Source organism: Cervus canadensis, chromosome 18 (assembly GCF_019320065.1).
Source record: "Cervus canadensis isolate Bull #8, Minnesota chromosome 18, ASM1932006v1, whole genome shotgun sequence".
In the NCBI taxonomy this organism is placed as follows: Eukaryota; Metazoa; Chordata; class Mammalia; order Artiodactyla; family Cervidae; genus Cervus; species Cervus canadensis.
In genome coordinates this window covers 28249488-28267553 of record NC_057403.1, presented here as the reverse complement: position 1 = coordinate 28267553, position 18066 = coordinate 28249488, and the positions used below count along the sequence as shown (strand labels likewise).

At 45.5% G+C, this 18066-nt stretch overlaps 1 protein-coding gene across 3 annotated transcripts; it reads left to right on the top strand.

Moving 5' to 3' along the window:
• The first annotated feature begins 4305 nt into the window (after positions 1–4305).
• LOC122421147 (major allergen I polypeptide chain 1-like) lies at positions 4306–5987 on the top strand. Of its 3 annotated transcripts, none has more exons than XM_043436962.1 (3): positions 4306–4456; positions 4683–4870; positions 5356–5987. In XM_043436962.1, the coding sequence occupies exons 1-3, from the start codon at positions 4441–4443 to the stop codon at positions 5803–5805; spliced, it is 654 nt and encodes a 217-aa protein (XP_043292897.1). In that variant the 5' UTR covers positions 4306–4440; the 3' UTR covers positions 5806–5987. The 3 variants fall into 3 exon arrangements, with proteins under 3 accessions (XP_043292897.1, XP_043292898.1, XP_043292896.1); XM_043436963.1 differs by having other exon boundaries at positions 4436–4546; positions 5827–5987; XM_043436961.1 differs by having other exon boundaries at positions 4436–4546.
• Positions 5988–18066: the final 12079 nt, after the last annotated feature.

The following is an 18066-nucleotide window of genomic DNA, read 5'->3' as shown; positions in this document are numbered from 1 at the left end:
TCCATTTCTTCTAAGGGATTCTTGCCCACAGTAGTAGATATAATGGTCATCTTAGTCAAATTCACCCGTTCCAGTCCATTTTAGTTCACTGATTACTAAAATGTCGATGTTCACTCTTGCCACCCTTGTTTGACCACTTGCAGTTTGTCTTGATTCATGGACCTCACATTCCAGGTTCTTATACAATATTGCTCTTTACAGCATTGGACTTTGCTTCCATCACCAGTACATCCACAACTGGGTGTTGTTTTTGCTTGTCTCCATCTCTTCATTCTTTCTGGAGTTATTCCTCCACTGATCTCCAGTAGCATATTGGGCACCTACTGACCTGGGAAGTTCTTCTTTCAGTGTCCTATCTTTTTGCCTTTTCATACTGTTCATGGGGTTCTCAAGGCAAGAATACTGAGGTGTTTTCCATCCCTTTCTCCAGTGGACCACGTTTTTTCAGAACTCTCCACAATGACCCGTCCATCTTGGGTGGCCCTACATAGCATGGCTCATAGTTTCATTGAGTTAAACAAGGCTGTGGTCCATGTGATCAGATTGGCTAGTTTTCTATGATTGTGGTTTTCAGTCTGTCTGTCCTCTGATGGAGAAGGATAAGAGCCGTATGGAAGTTTCTTGATAGGAGAGACTGACTGAGGGGGGAACTGGGTCTTGTTCTGATGGGTAGGGCCATGCTCAGTAAATCTTGAATCCAATTCTCTTATGATGGGTGGAGCTGTATTTCCTCCCTGTTATTTACCTGGGGCCAAACTATGGTGGAGGTAATGAAGATAATGGTGACCTCCTTCAAAGATCTGTTGAATGATTACATTACTATATGATTACATAAATGTGGGAGAGGAGACAACCAATCCTTACAGAAACATCCTGAATAACAGTTGTAGATCATCCCATGCAGGAGGGGGAAATTACTGCCCTGCCCTCTCTGAGCATGGGCTAGACTTAGGAACTCATTTCCAAAGAGATGGAGAAGGAAATGGCAACCCACTTCAGTATTCTTGCCTGGAAAACCCCATGGATGGAGGAGCCTGGTGGGCTACTGTCCACGGAGTCACAAAGAGTTGGACACGACTGAGCGACTTCACCTTCCAGAGAGAAGAGGAGTGGAAGGGGGAAGCAGTGCAGAAACTTGGCAAACACATAAACAATAATTTCCAGTGGAAAGACACACTGCTGTCCTGTGTACCCTGATGAAAGGGGATGAAAGGGCACTTCTCCTGTGTGGTTTCTTCTTCAAAACCCAAAGTCTGAATCCACTCTATGTTGTGAGAACAACAGCACACAAACTCAGTCCCTCTACCATCCTTGGCCAGTTCCCCTCAAGACGATCAAGGCCATAACAGAGTAGGGGATAATGAGTAATCCACAGAGGAGAGGATACTGGGGACACAGGACAATGAATGCAGTGTGTATAGTTGTGGGTTGGATCCTGGAACCCAAAGTGACATTAATGGACAATCTGGTGAAATCCAAATACAGTATGAGGTTCAGTTAGAAGTAATGTTCCAATGTTGTTTCTCAGGTTCGACAAATATTTGCAACTACTCTATACATCACAAATTATTCCAAATGTAATGTTATTAATAACAAATTGACAGAAGAAGCTCAACGTGGTACTGTGACAGGCTAAATGGATGGGGTGGGGTGGGAGGTGGGGTAAGTTCAAGAGGCAGGAGACATACCTATGCTTACAGCTGAGTCATGTTTAATGGCAGAAGCCAACGCAATATTGTAAAGTAATTATACTCCAACTAAAAAGACATTAAAAAAACAACCTACATTGGGAAAGGGCCACATCAGCGGCATTCCTCCATTGACCCTGACCAACTCTTCACCCTGATGTCACCAAATGTCCCCACAATTCGGGGACATCTCAGAGGATCTTGTAGCACCTTCAGAAGGGCACTTGGCTGGATTTATAGCAGCCACCTGTGTTACTCAGCATTCTAATCCCTGGCTCCTCTCCTTACAGAGCTGCAGAAGGCATTGGGGGCAGTGTCTTCTGAAGGACAGAAGGCATGGGATCCATGGGCAGGGGTCCCACCACACAGAAGTCCTGCTGCCACAGACAAAGAGCCAGCATGTGCAGCCTGGGCCTTGTGGTATTCACCTTCCTGCCCAGGAATCTCTGAGACACATCTGCAGCCACCTGAGCCCCTCATGGGGTGACTTTCAGAGCAGTGGCCCCCCCCAGGCAGCAGGAGCCATGGTAAGGAGGGGCTCCACAGAAATCAGCTGACACTGCAGCTCAGTACTTGGTGACTCTTTGCCAAGAGCAGTTACCGGATGTGAATCCTGTTTGGCATAAGAGTTCTGACTGTGGTCATACATTGTGTCCCAACTTCAGATCATGTCTTCAGTAAACTTTAATCCACCACAGGTGACTCAGAAATAACAGCCAGGTGCCTCCAGCCAAAAGCTATTTGATTCTGACTTATGAAATATTTTACATCTTTACCTTATTTATTTTCTCCCAGGCAATATTCATAAGCACATCCTATAGTAAATAAAACTAAAACTATTCTCATTTATTGATGCCAGAGAAATGGAATATTCCTGCCATTATTCTAACAAACATTGTGCAACATCTACCTGGGCCCTCACCTAGTCCTGGGATGCAGCAGCACACAGCGCAGCTCTCGCTCTCCTGCAGCCCTTCCTCACCTAAGAGGGAGTGAAAGACAGTGACCCCACGGGAAGAAGTGCTCTGGGCGAAGATGAAGCAGGGGGAGAAGACAGAGGGCCATGGGGGGGAGGATGGAGGCAGCATGATTTGAAATAAGGGCTCAAGATATGGGGAAATCTGTGCCCTGTGATACTTAAAGACATCTGAGGATGAGGGAACAAATCATGCAGCCACTGGAGGAAGAGCCTCCAGGCCAGGAGGGCTCCACGTGCAGAGGCCCTGCTGCAGGAGCACACTTGGTCAGGTCAAGGAGCAGACAGGAGGCACTGAGGGAGGAGAGAAAGGCAGGGATAAAGTCACAGAGGCAGCAGCAGTGCGGGGCTGGTTGTGCAACTGGCCCAGAGACTGTGGCCTAGAAGGGGCTTGGCTTTTCCTCAAGTGGGAGCTCTGGAGAGGAGATGGGGGGAACAGTACAGAGACACTCAAGAGTAGAAAGAGGTTGCAGAAAATGGTTGGACCTAGAAACTGTCATACAGAGTGAAGAAAGTCAGACAGAGAAGCAGAAACATCTTATGACACCTTTTATATGTGGCATCTAAAAACACATGGACTTCCCTGGTAGCTCAGTCGGTAAAGCATCTGCCTACAATGTGGGAGACCCAGGTTCGATCCCTGGGTCAGGAAGATCCCCTGGAGTAGGAAATGGCAACCCACTCCAGTATTCTTGCCTGGAAAATCCCATGGACTGAGGTTCCTGGTAGGTTACAGTCCATGGGGTCGCAAAGAGTCAGACAGGACTGAGCGACTTCACTTTCGCTTTCACTTTCACTTTCTAAAACCACATACTATAAATGAAGTTATTTATAAAACAAAAACAGACTCACAGACTTAGAGAATGAACTTTATGGTTGCCAGGGGAAAGGTGAGAGAGAGTGAGGAAGTTTGGGATGGACGATGCTGTATTTAAAATGGATGGCTAACAAGGACCACTATCGCACAGGGAACTCTGCTCAGTGTTATGAGGCAGCATGGATAGGAGGGGAGTTTGTGAAAGAATGGATACATGTGCATATATATGGCTCAGTCCCTTTGTTGTCCTCCTGAAACTATCATTATCTTCTAAATCATGTATAATCCAATGCACACAAAAAAGTCTCAATTAAAAGAAAAGAAGAAAGAAGTTGCAGAAAATATTTCTGTGTAGAATGAGATGCTATCAAGGTTGCCAGGTGGAGGGACTTGGTCAAGAAAAAACTAGAAATTTCTGGGCCAGCACATAAAAGAGGTTTCCAGTCTCCAGAAACTGGTTTGGGGAAGTGGCCCAACAGAGGCCACTGACAAGATTAAGGAAACAGTGATAACAGCAGGGCGGGGCAGGAGCCACCAGAGAGCCTGACCAAGGGGTCAGGCCTTGTGCTCTGACTTGCCTGGCACTTACTCCCTGTGAGACCATTCCTAAGCTCAGAGTATAAAGTCCACACCTGCCTGTCTTCAAGATCATGTGTTGTTCCGACAGGCTCTCATAGGCCAGCATTCAGGAGGCCTGATTTTTGAGCATTTTTGCCCTTTTTAGTCAACCTGGGGATTTTCAGTTGTTAAGCTTCCTGTGTCAGCTGCCCCTCCCCCAGAGCCCTCCAGGAGGAGGAGGCTGAGCCAGTGCCCTCTGTGGACTCAAGGACTAGCATCTTGCCAACACACACAGCTCCTCCTGTGCAGACCTGGGAAACACCAGGCTGTGGCCTGGCAGGATCTTCGGGAAAAGGAAGCATCTGACACAAGATCCCTTGGGGTGAGGACATGGACGTGTTATGAAAAGGGCTCCAGGTGAGTAGGGAGCACTTGCCACCAGCACCATGAGGCGGGCTGGAGCTCTCCTGCTGCTCTGCACTGCCTTGCTCCTCATCGTGGGTGGAAGTGAGTGGCTGGGACCTGGGCTCCCCAGGGGTTCTGACACCTTCCCAGGGCAGCACTGAGCATGTCTGGAGGGGAAGGGAAGAGTGTGTTCTGATAAATGCCTTTCAAGGAGTGTGCCCTTATCTCTCTGTTTAAGATTGTGACATCTGCCCAGCAGTGAGGGAGGATGTTTACCTCTTTGTGAAGGGAACCCCTGACGAATACATTGCTAAAGTGAAAGAATACAACACAAACAGTGCGATAGTGGCCAATGCCAGAAGGCTGAAGGGCAGAGTTGATGAGAAGTTGACAGAAGAGGATAAGCAGAATGCTCTCAGCGTCCTGGTAGGTGAGGCTGTGTGTGGATGTGCCTGTGTGGGGACAGGGGTGTCAGGCATCTGCTCAGGGCACTGGGAGGTGGGGGGATCATTTCCTCTCCACCCTGGCTCTTCCCTGAGAACCTGAGAGCAGAAAGAACCTCATGAATGAGGAGGTAGAGAGGATGTGGCTGACACCCACAGGGTGGGGAAGGATCCTGCAGGAAAACTCGGTCTAGCCCTGGAGCTCCTGAGCTGGCCCTGACTGCTCAGCTCTGCCTGGTCACAGGCCTGGGACCCTCCAGGCCCTCCTGACTCTGTGATGCCACCTGCCTTTGGAGTTAGGCCCTCAGCACTGGCCTCCTTGACTCCAGCCTCTCCAGCAGAGGAACTGGAATCTTCTGTAATCCATTCGCATTGAGTCCTTCCTTTCTCCAAATATCAGTTCTTTCCCTCCTGCTTTAAGTTCCTACTCCATCCCACCTAAACCCTACATTTCTCCTTGTTCCCTAGACCTCAAAGAGACATTTATGCCTCACATGCCCTAAGAGGAGGCTGCTTCCAAAAGCTGCCCTCCTGCCCTCCCCAGGCCTGGGATGCCCAGAATCGAGGATAACGGTGAATCCTCTCTCTGCTGCCGTAGAGGTGGTGGGACAAGCAGCTATTTCAACTCTTAAGTGTATAAGGGCTAGAGGGAGGAAGCAGACAGGGGTCAGCTCATCTCTGAAGACTCCCAGGAGTCACTCCAGAGCCCTGCAAGGTGGTCCTCAGCAGTGTCTCCCATTCTATCCCAGAAGACTGCCCTCAGTCCTCCAGGGAGACCCCACAATCTCTGTTCCATTGGAAGAAAACTCCCTGGGACATATCCACCTTTACCTGCTCACATCCAGAGGCCTCCCTCCAAACAAGCCTGCAGGCCCCTCCCCTGTGTTCAGAGCTGCTTTACATCTCATCCACCCCTGAGGCCTCACGAGATTTGTGCACCTTCTCTTACAGAATAAAGTATACTCAAGTTCTCTCTGCTGATGGAACTGTCCCTGCCAGGAGCCCAAGGAAATCACTTGGCTGATCACTAAGTAGTGTCAGCAACCCACCATGTCTGTGTCTGAGTAGGTAATACCAGAAATAAAAGGCCTTGCAATTCACAACAGAGTGCTTACTCACTGGAGATTGGGCTTTGGAGGTTGGGGAGAGGGAGGACGTGGCCACAGTGGAGACCACCAGTGTGCCTTCCACCTGCAGCTGAATTTCAATGATGTGAGATGCTGAAATATAGTGAAAGTGTTAGTCGCTCATTCATGTCCAGTTCTTTGTGACCCGCATGGATTGTAGCCCAACAGGCTTCCTTGTCAATGGAATTCTCCAGGTAGGAAAGAATACTGAAATGGGTAGCCATTCCATTCTCCTGAAGATCTTCTGGACTCATGGATCTTGCTTTGCAGGTGGATTCTTTACTGTCTGAGCCACCAAATGTTGATCCTCCACAAATTCAATAGGTGGGGGAGGGTTAATGATCATTACATCAGCCAGAGTGTCTGATCACTTCTGTCAACAGGACCCACAGGTCATAAGCATCATCCACCAAATTTCTTCCTCCCAGCAATCTCGAGGGGTAGGAGTAATCATCCTCATCTTACAAGGGAGAATCTGAGGCTAGAGGAGGTAAAGCATCTGCTGAAGAGACATATCTTCCCCCACCCATCCATTCTGGGGAGACGACCTCGGCTAACTCACCCTGTGACTGTGCACATATTATAGTCCTTCTTTGGGCCTCTGGTTTCCATTAACAAAATTGAACTACAACCAAAGTAAAATAATGGGTGAGAAGGGACCCCTCTCCTAAACTCCTGACAGGAGAGGAAGAACCAAGGGTCAAGGTTCACGTGCTTAGGCCTTAGTTTATCCTAAATCCAAACCCCCAGTTGTGGACTCAGCTGCTTTCACATAAACACACACTGAGTTGGGTCTCATGCTCAGAGTGCACGTCCAGGGGTCTGGGACTTCTTGCTCCTCCTGTGCCTCTGCTGCCTGCCCATGAACCTGGCCCCATGCTCATGCTGTCTGATTCTTCTTCACCTGATCCCACCCGCTCTCTAAGAGCTTCTTCCCACCCAACAGCTCCCCTCCAGAAAAGAGTCTGGCTGGGTTTACCCCACAGGGCTGGGTCTAGGACAGGGACTCTCTAAGGTCCTCATGGTGAGGAGGCTTAGTACAGGTCCCCAGGGTGATCCAGAGCTGCTGCTTCTCCCTGTGGAGGGGACCCTGGTGGGTGCAGGGGAGGTCTCCTTGCCCTGGGTGACACTGGGCCCTTGTCTCTGCCCACCACTCCACCCCCACCAGGCTCTGTCTGGGGGCTCTTCTAAGATGGAGACCTGCCTCTGTGGGAGCTAAGGTGAGTTGAGCTGGTGTGAGCAGGTTCTGGGGCAGGGACCCTTCTCATTATCTGACTCAGGATGTATATTCCACCCCACCCCCAGCCAACTGATGTAAAAGCTCCAGAGCTTCTGAAAAGACAGTTGACACCCTGATGAGTTAGGTGATTCTTATAATGTCTTGAATATAGACTCACCCTGCTCTGCAGTGAGTGTACAGGTGTTATGGGGATCTATCCAAGGATGCAGCAAAGACAAGTAAGGGGCATTTGGTGCTCCTGGGACAGACAGACAGATAGGTCCTCCTGCTCTTGCTCAGCTGCACAGAGCTCCCTGGGGCTGCTGGGAAGACACCTCTATATTGCCCACCCATTCCCTCCCCTCTCCCTGCCTTCCTTCAATCTACAGCACCCTTATCTAATCTGGGTTAGTAGAAAAGGGAGCATCTGATTTCACCCAAATCTTTTTCTGTCTAACATCCAAACCTCAGATGGGTGGGAAGGAAATTGTCAAAAAGCTGTGGCTTTTGTTCTCTGCTTCTCACATGAATTTCCATCTGAGATCATAGACACCCCACTCATTTCCACCTAGGCCACCCTGAATTCACCAGCAGCTGTGTGAATCATCCCTCACTTCATATAATCTCAGGAAATATATTATACTGGAAAACTATGGATTGATGCAATTCATAAATAAATATATATAAAAAATTAACACAACCTTAGGATATCAAATCCAGCAGCACATAAAGGAATTAGCACATAAAGACAAAGTGATGTTTCCCTTGGGAATGCATGTTTGGCTTACAATTCAAAGTCAATCAAGTAAGTCCACATATTAACAGAATACTGGAGAAAAGTCATATGATTATCTCAACAGATGCAGAAAATATGTTTTAAAAATTGAAATACTCACCTAGAGGAGTGGGATGGGGTGGGAGGGGGGAAGGAGGTTCCAGAGGGAGGTGACATGTATACACCTATGGTTGATTCATGTAGATGTATGGCAGAAACCAACAAATATTGTAAAGCTACTATGCTAGAATTAAAAGTAAATAAAGTATCAAAGCATTCATAATTGCAAGATTCAGGCTTAAACTGAATAAAGTAGGGAAAATCCATAGACCTTTCACATATGACCTAAATCCAATCCCTAATGATTCATTAAACAGTGGAGGTGACAAATATATTCAAGGGATTAGATCTGGTAGACAGAATGCCTGAAGAAGTATGGATGGAGGTTTGTAACATTGTACAGGAGGCAGTGATCAAAACCGTCCCAAAGAAAAAGAAATGCAAGAAGGCAAAGTGGTTGCCTGAAGAGGATTTACAAATAGCTGAGGAAAGAAGAGACGTGAAAGATATAGCCAACACAATCCAGAGAATAGCAAAGAGAGAAGAGAATGCCATCTTCGATGAACAATGCAAAGAAACAGAGGAAACAATAGAATGGGAAAGAGTAGAAATCTCTTCAAAAAATTGGAGATATCAAGGGAACATTTCATGCAAGGATGAGCGTAATAATGGACAGAAGCAGTAAGAACCTAACAGAAGCAGAAGAGATTAAGAAGAGGTGGCAAGAATATACAGAACGATAAAAAAAAAAAAAAAATCTTAATGACCCAGATAACCACGATGGTGTGGTCAACCACCTAGAGGCAGACATCCTGGAGTATGAAGTCAAGGGGGCTTTAGGAAGCATTACTCTGAACAAAGCTAGTGGAGGTGATTGAATTCCAGCTGAATATTTAAAACCCCAAATAATACTGTTAAAATGCTGTACTCAGTAGGTCAGTAAGTTTGGAAAACTCAGTAGTTGCCTCAGGACTGGAAAAGGTGCGTTTTCATTCCAATTCCAAAGAAGGGCAATGTCAAAGAATCTTCAGACTATGGTACAATTGCACTCATTTCCCATGCTAGTAAGGTTATGCTCAAAATCCTTCAAGCTAGGCTCCAGTAGTACATGAACTGAGAACTTCCAGACGTATGAGCTGGGTTTAGAAAGGGCAGAGGAACCAGAGATCAAATTGGCAACATATGTTGGCTCATAGAAAAACCAAGGGAATTCCAGAAAAAATCTACTTCTGTTTCTTTGACTATACTAAAGCCTTTGACTGTGTAAATCACAACAAACTGTGAAAAATTGTTAAAGAGATTGAAATATCAGACCACTTTATCCATCTCCTGAGAAACCTGTATGCAGGTCAAGAAGAAACAGAACTACACATGAAACAATGGACTGGGTCAGTAATGAGAAAGGAGTTCATCAAGGTTGAATAGTGTCACCCTGCTTATTTAACTTTTATGCAGGGAAAATCATTCGTAATGCCCAGGTGGATGAATCACAAGCTGGAATTAAGATTTCCGGGAGAAATGTCAACAACCTCAGATATGCAGATGATATCACTTGAATGGCAGAAAGTGAAGAGAAACTAAAGAACCTCTTGATGAAAGAGGAGAGTGAAAAAAGCTGGTTTAAAACTCAACATTCAGAAAACTAAACTCATGGCATCCAGTCCCATCACTTCACGGCAAATAGAAGGAGGGAAAGTGGAAACAGTAGCTAATTTTACTTTCTTGGGCTTCAAAATCACTGCAGATAGTGACATAGCCTTGAAATTAAAAGACACTTGCTCCTTGGGAAAAAAACGCTCTGACAAACCTAGGCAAGGTATTTAAAAGCAAAGACATCACCTTGCTGACAAAGGTTCATATAGTCAAAGCTATGGTTTTTCCAGTAGTCATGTACAGATGTGAGAGTTGGACCATAAGGAAGGCTGAGCTCTGAAGAACTGATGCTTTTGAACTGTGGTGCAATGCAGGAGACCCCAATTCGATTTCTGAGTTGGCAACATCCCCTGGAGAAGGGTTAGGCTACCCACTCCAGTATTCTTAGGCTTCCCTGGTGGCTCAGACAGTAAAGAATCTGCCTTTAGTGTGGGGTCCCAAGTTTGATCCCTGGGTTGGGATGATTCCCTGGAGGAGGGTATGGCAACCTACTCCAGTATTCTTGCCTGAAGAATCCCCATGAACAGAGGGGTCTGGTGGGCTACAGTCCAGAGAATCACAAAGATTTAGTTAGACACCACTGAGTGACTAAGCACAGCACAGTGACTGAACAACAACGTTATACCTGAATTCTCACTAAATAAATTACTTTGAAGAGACTCAACAGTCCCATTGTGCTTAGTTACCCAGTGGTGTCCAACTCTTTGTGACCCCATGGACTGTAGCCCACCAGGCTCCTCTGTCCATGGGGATTCTCCAGGCAAGAATACTGAAGTGGGTTGCCATGCTCTCCTCCAGGGGATCTTCCCACTACCAAAAACAGAAAAGAAAAATGAACAAAAAAAATCTTACACAAAAAAGTAACTGCAAACATTCAAAAATGTAAAAGAGGCCAAATATGAATAAAAAGAATTGCTATTTTAACTGTTCTTAAAATACCTTATTTTTAAAAATTTTAATTAAAAATATATGACTATGTCAACACATCACTATGTCCTTTTCTAGCAATTGAAACTGTCCCAGGAAGGTAAATGGCCCTAAAGCTTATAGTTTTATGGTCAAAATGTATCTGGTTGGAGGATAAAGTAAGAATAGGAAATATTTGGGACCAAAAAATGGAGTAAGATGAGAATCAACACAAAAGTTGAAAGAGATGGTTGAGGAGAAAGGTGAAGTAAGCTGAGATTAGATATCATGAAAGTATACAGAAGTCATTTAACTCTACTGTCTGACTTTCCTTAACAATGCCACCAGTTCAGTGAGCATGTAGGACTTGTCACGAAATGAGGATGTTCCAAGTAAGTATTGTGAGAGTACAAGAAACAGGTACTCATTAGCATCAGTCAGTTAGTCAGTTCAGTCTCTCACTCGTGTCTAACTCTTTGTGACCCCATGAATCGCAGCACACCTGGCCTCCCTGTCCATCACCAACTCCCGGAGTTCACTCAAACTCATGCCCATCGAGTTGGTGATGTCATCCAGCCATCTCATCCTCTGTCGTCCCCTTCTCCTCCTGCCCCCAATCCCTCCCAGCATCAGGGTCTTTTCCAATGAGTCAACTCTTCACATGAGGTGGCCAAAGTACTGGAGTATCAGCTTCAGCATCAGTCCTTCCAATGAACACCCAGGACTGATCTCCTTTAGGATGGACTGGTTGGATCTCCTTGCAGACTCAAGAGTCTTCTCCAACACCATAGTTCAGAAGCATCAATTTTTCGATGCTCAGCTTTCTTCACAGTCCAAATCTCACATCCATACATGACCACTGGAAAAACCATAGCCTTAACCAGACAGACCTTTGTTGGCAAAGTAATGTCTCTGCTTTTTAATGTGCTATCAAGGTTGGTCATAACTTTCCTTCCAAGGAGTAAGCATCTTTTAATTTCATGGCTGCAGTCACCATCCGCAGTGATTTTGGAGCCCAAAAAAATGAAGTCTGACACTGTTTCCAATGTTTCCCCATCTATTTCCCATGAGGTGATGGGAGCAGATGCCATGATCTTAGTTTTCTGAATGTTAAGCTTTAAGCCAACTCTGAGAGTTGGCTCTGAGAGTGAAAAACTCTCCTCTTTCACTTTCATCAAGAGGCTTTTTAGTTCCTCTTCACTTTCTGCCATAAGGGTGGTGTCATCTGCATATCTGAGGTTATTGGTATTTCTCCCGGCAATCTTGATTCCAGCTTGTGCTTCTTTCAGCCCAGGGTTTCTCATGATGTACTCTGCATATAAGTTAAATAAGTAGGGTGACAATATACAGCCTTGACATACTCCTTTTCCTATTTGGAACCAGTCTGTTGTTCCATGTCCAGTTCTAACTGTTGCTTCCTGACCTGCACACAAGTTTCTCAAGAGGCAGGTGAGGTGGTCTGGCATTCCCATCTCGTTCAGAATTTTCCACAGTTTGTTGTGATCCACACAGTCACAGGCTTTTTCATAGTCAATAAAGCAGAAATAGATCTTTTTCTGGAACTCTCTTGCTTTTTTGATGATCCAGCGGATGTTGGCAATTTGATCTCCGGTTCCTCTGCCTTTTCTAAAACCAGCTTCAACATCTGGAAGTTCTCGGTTCACGTATTGCTGAAGCCTGGCTTGGAGAATTTTGAGCATTACTTTACTAGCGTGTGAGATGAGTACAATTGTGCGGTAGTTTGAACATTCTTTGGCATTGCCTTTCTTAGGGATTGGAATGAAAACTGACCTTTTCCAGTCCTGTGGCCACTGCTGAGTTTTCCAAATTTGCTGGCATATTGAGTGCAGCACTTTCACAGCATCATCTTTCAGGATTTGAAATAGCTCAACTGTAATTCCATCACATCCACTAGCTTTGTTTGTAGTGATGCTTCCTAAGGCCCACTTGACTTCACATTCCAGGAAGTCTGGCTCTAGGTGAGTGATCACACCATTGTGATTATCTGGCTCGTGAAGATCTTTTTTGTACAGTTCTTCTGTGTATTCTTGCCACCTCTTCTTAATATCTTCTGCTTCTGTTAGGTCCATACCATTTCTGTCCCTTACTGAACCCATCTTTGCCTGAAATGTTCCCTTGATATCTCTAATTTTCTTGGAGAGATCCCTAGTCTTTCCCATTCTGTTGTTTTCCTCTATTTCTTTGCATTGATTGCTGAGGAAGGCTTTCTTATCTCTCCTGGCTATTCTTTGGAACTCTGCATCCAAATGGGAATATCTTTCCTTTTCCCCTTTGCTTTTCACTTCTCTTCTTTTCACAGCTATTTGTAAGGCCTCCTCAGACAACTGTTTTGCCTTTTTGCATTTCTTTTCCATGGGGATGGTCTTGATCCCTGTCTCCTGTACAATGTCACAAACCTCCATCCATAGTTCATCAGGCTCTCTGTCTATCAGATCTAGTCCCTTAAATCTATTTCTCACTTCCACTGTGTAGAATAAGGGATTTGATTGAGGTCATACCTGAATGGTCTAGTGGTTTTCCCTACTTTCTTCAGTTTAAGTCTGAATTTGGCAATAAGGAGTTCATGATCTGAGCCACAGTCAGCTCCCAGTCTTGTTTTTGCTGAGCTTCTCCATCTTTGGCTGCAAAGAATATAATCAATCTGATTTTGGTGTTGACCATCTGGTGATGTCCATGTGTAGAGTCTTCTCTTGTGTTGTTGGAAGAGGGTGTTTGCTGTGATCAGTGCGTTCTCTTGGCAAAACTCTATTAGCCTTTGCCCTGCTTCATTCCATACTCCAAGGCCAAATTTGCCTGTTATCCAGGTGTTTATTGACTTCCTACTTTTGTATTCCAGTCCCCTATAACGAAAAGGACATCTTCTTTGGGTGTTAGTTCTAAAAGGTCTTGTAGGTCTTCATAGAACCGTTCAACTTCAGCTTCTTCAGCATTACTGGTTGGGGCATAGGCTTGGTTTACTGTGATATTGAATGGTTTGCATTTGAAACAAACAGAGATCATTCTGTCGTTTTGAGATTGCATCCAAGTACTGCATTTTGGACTCTCTTGTTGACCATGATGGCTACTCCATGTCTTCTAAGGGATTCCTGCCCACAGTAGTAGATATAATGGTCATCTGAGCTAAATTCACCCAGTCCAGTCCATTTTAGTTCGCTGATTCCTAGAGTGTCGACATTCACTCTTTCCATCTCCTGTTTGGCCACTTCTAATTTGACTTGATTCATGGACCTAACATTCCAGGTTCCTATGCAATATTGCTCTTTACAGCATCGGACCTTGCTTCTATCACCAGTCCCATCCACAACTGGGTGTTGTTTTTGCTTTGGCTCCATCCCTTCATTCTTTCTGGAGTTATTTCTCCTCTTATCTCCAGTAGCATATTGGGCACCTACCGACCTGGGGAGTTCCTCTTTCAGTATCCTATCATTTTTCCTTCTCATATATGGCTCCCAAAGGTTCAGGTTGATGAGGGAGGTGAATGATGTCAGCAAAGGTAGGATCATATGTAAACAGGGATGGGTTCCAGGAAGAGCTGACTTTCAGCTGGTTATTTCCAGTGCATTTGTTTTGGTTTGAAAAATGCTGAAATACTTGTATATTTTTGCATAATAATTGCTGTTGCAAACATTCTAAGAGTCTCTCTACCACTGTTGCCTCAGGTATTGCAATTTCCATGCCTCCTGTGCCTGCCAAACCAACTGCAGACTTCTCAACTAAATATATACCAAGTAGAACCCTGGGGTGCTTCCAGGACTCTGCAACAGATGACTGTAGTTTTATCACTCTAAGTCACCACACTTACTCCTGTAAAGAATATATGGTACAGGTCTAGTAGTTAAGAACCCACCTTCCAGAACAGTGGGCTTGGGTTGGATCCCTGGTCAGGGAATTAAGATCCCACCTGTAGTGCAGCAACTGAGACTACACCCTGTAACTACTAAGCCCACAAAATGTAAAGAAAGATCCTACATACTGCAACGAAGATCCTGCATGCTGAAACTAAGACCTCACACAGCCAAAAAATAAATTTATTGTAAAAAATGAAGATATACATATATACATCTTCATATACATATGTATAAAGCTATACATATATTACTCAACCATAAAAAGGAACAAATTGTGTCATTTGCAGAGAAGTGGATTGACCTAGAGACTGTCATACAGAGTTAAGTAAGGCAGAAAGAGAAAAACAAGTATTGGATAGTAACACATGTATGTGGAATCTAGAAAAATGGTATAGATGATCTTAATGCAAGCAGAAATAAAATACAGACACAGAGAACAAATTTATGTGTACCAAGGAGGGGGTGGGATGAATTGGGAGATTTGAATTGACATACATTGATACTATGTATAAAATATGTAACTAATGAGAACCTACTGTATAGCACCTACTGTATACTGTATAGGAACTCTAAGAGTGTTCTGTGGTGACCTAAAAGGGAAGGAAATCTAAATGGGGGCGGGGGAGGGGGCAGATGGATGTAAATATACAGCTAGTTCCCTCCTCTCTTGTGATGCCAGTGGTAAACAATCTGCCCTCCAATGCAGGAGACTCAAGAGAGGAGGGTTAGATCCCTGGCTCGAGAAGATTCCCAGGAGAAGGAAATGGCAACCCACTCCAGTATTCTTGCCTAGAAAATTCCACAGAAAGGGGAGCCTGATGGGCTACAGTCTATGGGGTCACAAAGACTTAGACACAATTGAGCACACATGCCACAGCTGATTCACTTTGCTGTACAGCAGGAACTAACCCAACACCGCAGAACGACTATCCTCCAATTTTTTTTTAAAAGGACACTCTCTCCTGATACAGCCAAGGATTTGTTTTGATGCCCAGGAGGCTGGCTAATATCTCATCCAGGCAACCCCACTCGGCTTTGCTGGTACAGCCCAATCTAGGTATTGCCAGAGGATTGCCCTTTTACCTTAAGGAGCTCACTGAGTGTCCTCTGCTTTGGTCCCTTAGGTCCCTCCAGCCAGACCCATCCTTGAGACAATTAGGGCAGAAAGGGACAAAAGCAGCAGTGCTGGCTGCCCAGTGTACTGAGGCCAACATCCCTGCTGACCTACTCCATGCCCACAGCTGTGGGCTCACACACTGCAGCTACTGCTCCCTGGGAGTCCTCCTGTCACTCAGCTCTAGGCAGGAGACAGGACTCCTACCAGTAATTTCAGTATCTACATACTGAGAGTCTTTTCACTGGGTCCTGTATTATCTCTTACAAACTTTTTCATATTTTATTACATTTTTGTCTCTCTGTTTTATTTGGGATATTTTTCTTTGAGTTAAATTACAATTTACTGATTTTCTCAACAACTGTACTTAATCTGCTCTTGAATGTATTATTTGAATATTTTAGTCCAAGAAAATGCACTGTGAATGTATTAAATTCCCTCTAAATTAGGGATAGAGCTAGAGATATAAAAAGATATGGATACATATTCTCAGACTGACAATCCTCCATGTTCTCCCTCCTCTGGTACAGTTTTAGATTTCCACCTTGCACTACATCCACTCCTCCTGCAGACCTTCCTCTAATATTTTCTGTAGTGCAGGTATGCTGGTGCTGAATGATTTCAAGCTTTTGCCTCTGTGAAAAAGTGTTTCTTTTTCCTTTATTTTTAAAACATAGCTTCACCCGGTGGAAAATTAGAGCTCCACAGTGTACTTTTTTTTTTTTTTAAATACTTGACTAAATTGCATAGTTTCCTAAGAGAAGTGTCCTGTCGTTCTTCTCTCTGTTCCAGAGGGTAGAGACATTTTACCACTTATGCCACACTTCATATGGGCCATGCTGACTGTAGTCTGACAATACCCTAGACCCTAGGAAATAGGGATAAAACCTTGTCCCATCCTTGTAATTTCATAAGTCTCCTAAGGTAATGCGACTACCCATTTCATGCCGCTAGAAGTAAGCTGGGGGGTGCGGTCCCAAGATGGCAGAGGAATATGACAGGGTGACCAATTTCTCCCCCATGAATTCATCAAAAGATCATTTGAATGCTGAGCAACTTCCACAAAACAACTTCTGAACACTGGCAAAGGACACCAGGCACCCAGAAAGGCAGGCCATTCTCTTCAAAAGGAGGTAGGACAAAATATAAAAGATGAAAAAAGAGACAAAAGACTTAGGGGTGGAGACCCATCCTGGGGAGGGAGTAGTGAAGAAGAAGTTTCCAAACAGTAGGAAACCCTCTCACAGGCGGGTCTGTGGGGAGTTTAGGAATCTCAGAGGGCAACATAACTAGCAGGGGAAAAAAAAAAAAAACCCACAGAATAGATGCCTAAATGCAACTGCCAGTGGAGAAGCAGCCCAGACGCTCGCATCTACCACCAGCGAGCAGGGGCTGGACAGGGAGGCATGGGCTGCACAATCGGTGCTTAGGGTAAGGAGTGGGCCTGAAGGCCCTGAGGACAATCTGAGGGAGCTAACATGAGATAGCAACCCAAACTATGGAATCACCAGAGAGAGAAAAAAGAGAGAGAGAGAGAGAGAACTTTCCCATGAAAGGCTCTAACATGCAGCGTAGTCTACTCACAGAGCAAAGGATTAAGCAAATACCAAAGGAGAGCTAGCTGGCTTCGTAGAGTCCCCTCTCCCTGGCCAGAAGCTGAGAGGCAGGCAAGGACAGCCAGAGCTGGAAGGCAAGGGGCTGCTCCAACCTTGGCCCCAGAGACTGGAATCCTCCACCCAACTGTAAGCAGACTCCCAATTGCTAATCATGTCTTCCTGGGATCCTGGACAGTTGACATCAGCCAGGAGGTTTGCAGCCTGAGATTAGCTCCCCAGAGGAGACACATGGCACACCTGAGACGGTGCTCTCATGGTGCACCCGGGAAACCGAGTGACTGGGACACGGGAGACGATTAAGATGCTCAGCCCACCTGGGACAGTACACTCACCAAACACCTGGTCTCCTGAGCTGCTCAGACCTGGCAAGGGCACAAAACACACGTGCAAATGAGTCTGTGCCCTTGCAGAGTACCTGAGAACCTGAGTGGATGAGACCTGGGAAGTGCAAGAAACGCAGGGCCCACTCTGGACAGTGCCGCAGCAGAACACCCTGGAGCCTGAGCAGTGCAGACCCTGGAAGCGCACACTGCCTTGAGCTGGGGCAAATCCAGTGTGGCCCATACACTGCGAGCACTCCCCACACACGGCCAGTGATATTTGTTTGCAGTATCCCTCCCTCCCCACAACACAAGTGAAAAAGTGAGTCTAAATAAGTGATCACCTTCACCCTCTTGTGTTAGGGAAGAAATTAGACACTGAAGAAACCTGCAAACAGAGGAAGCGAAAATGAACATAGAAGAGGGAACTGCTCTGGAAGTGACAGATGCCAATAGATTAAAAGCCTGACCCAGAGGGATGGGATGGAGAGGGAGGCGGGAGCAGGGATCGGGAGAGGGA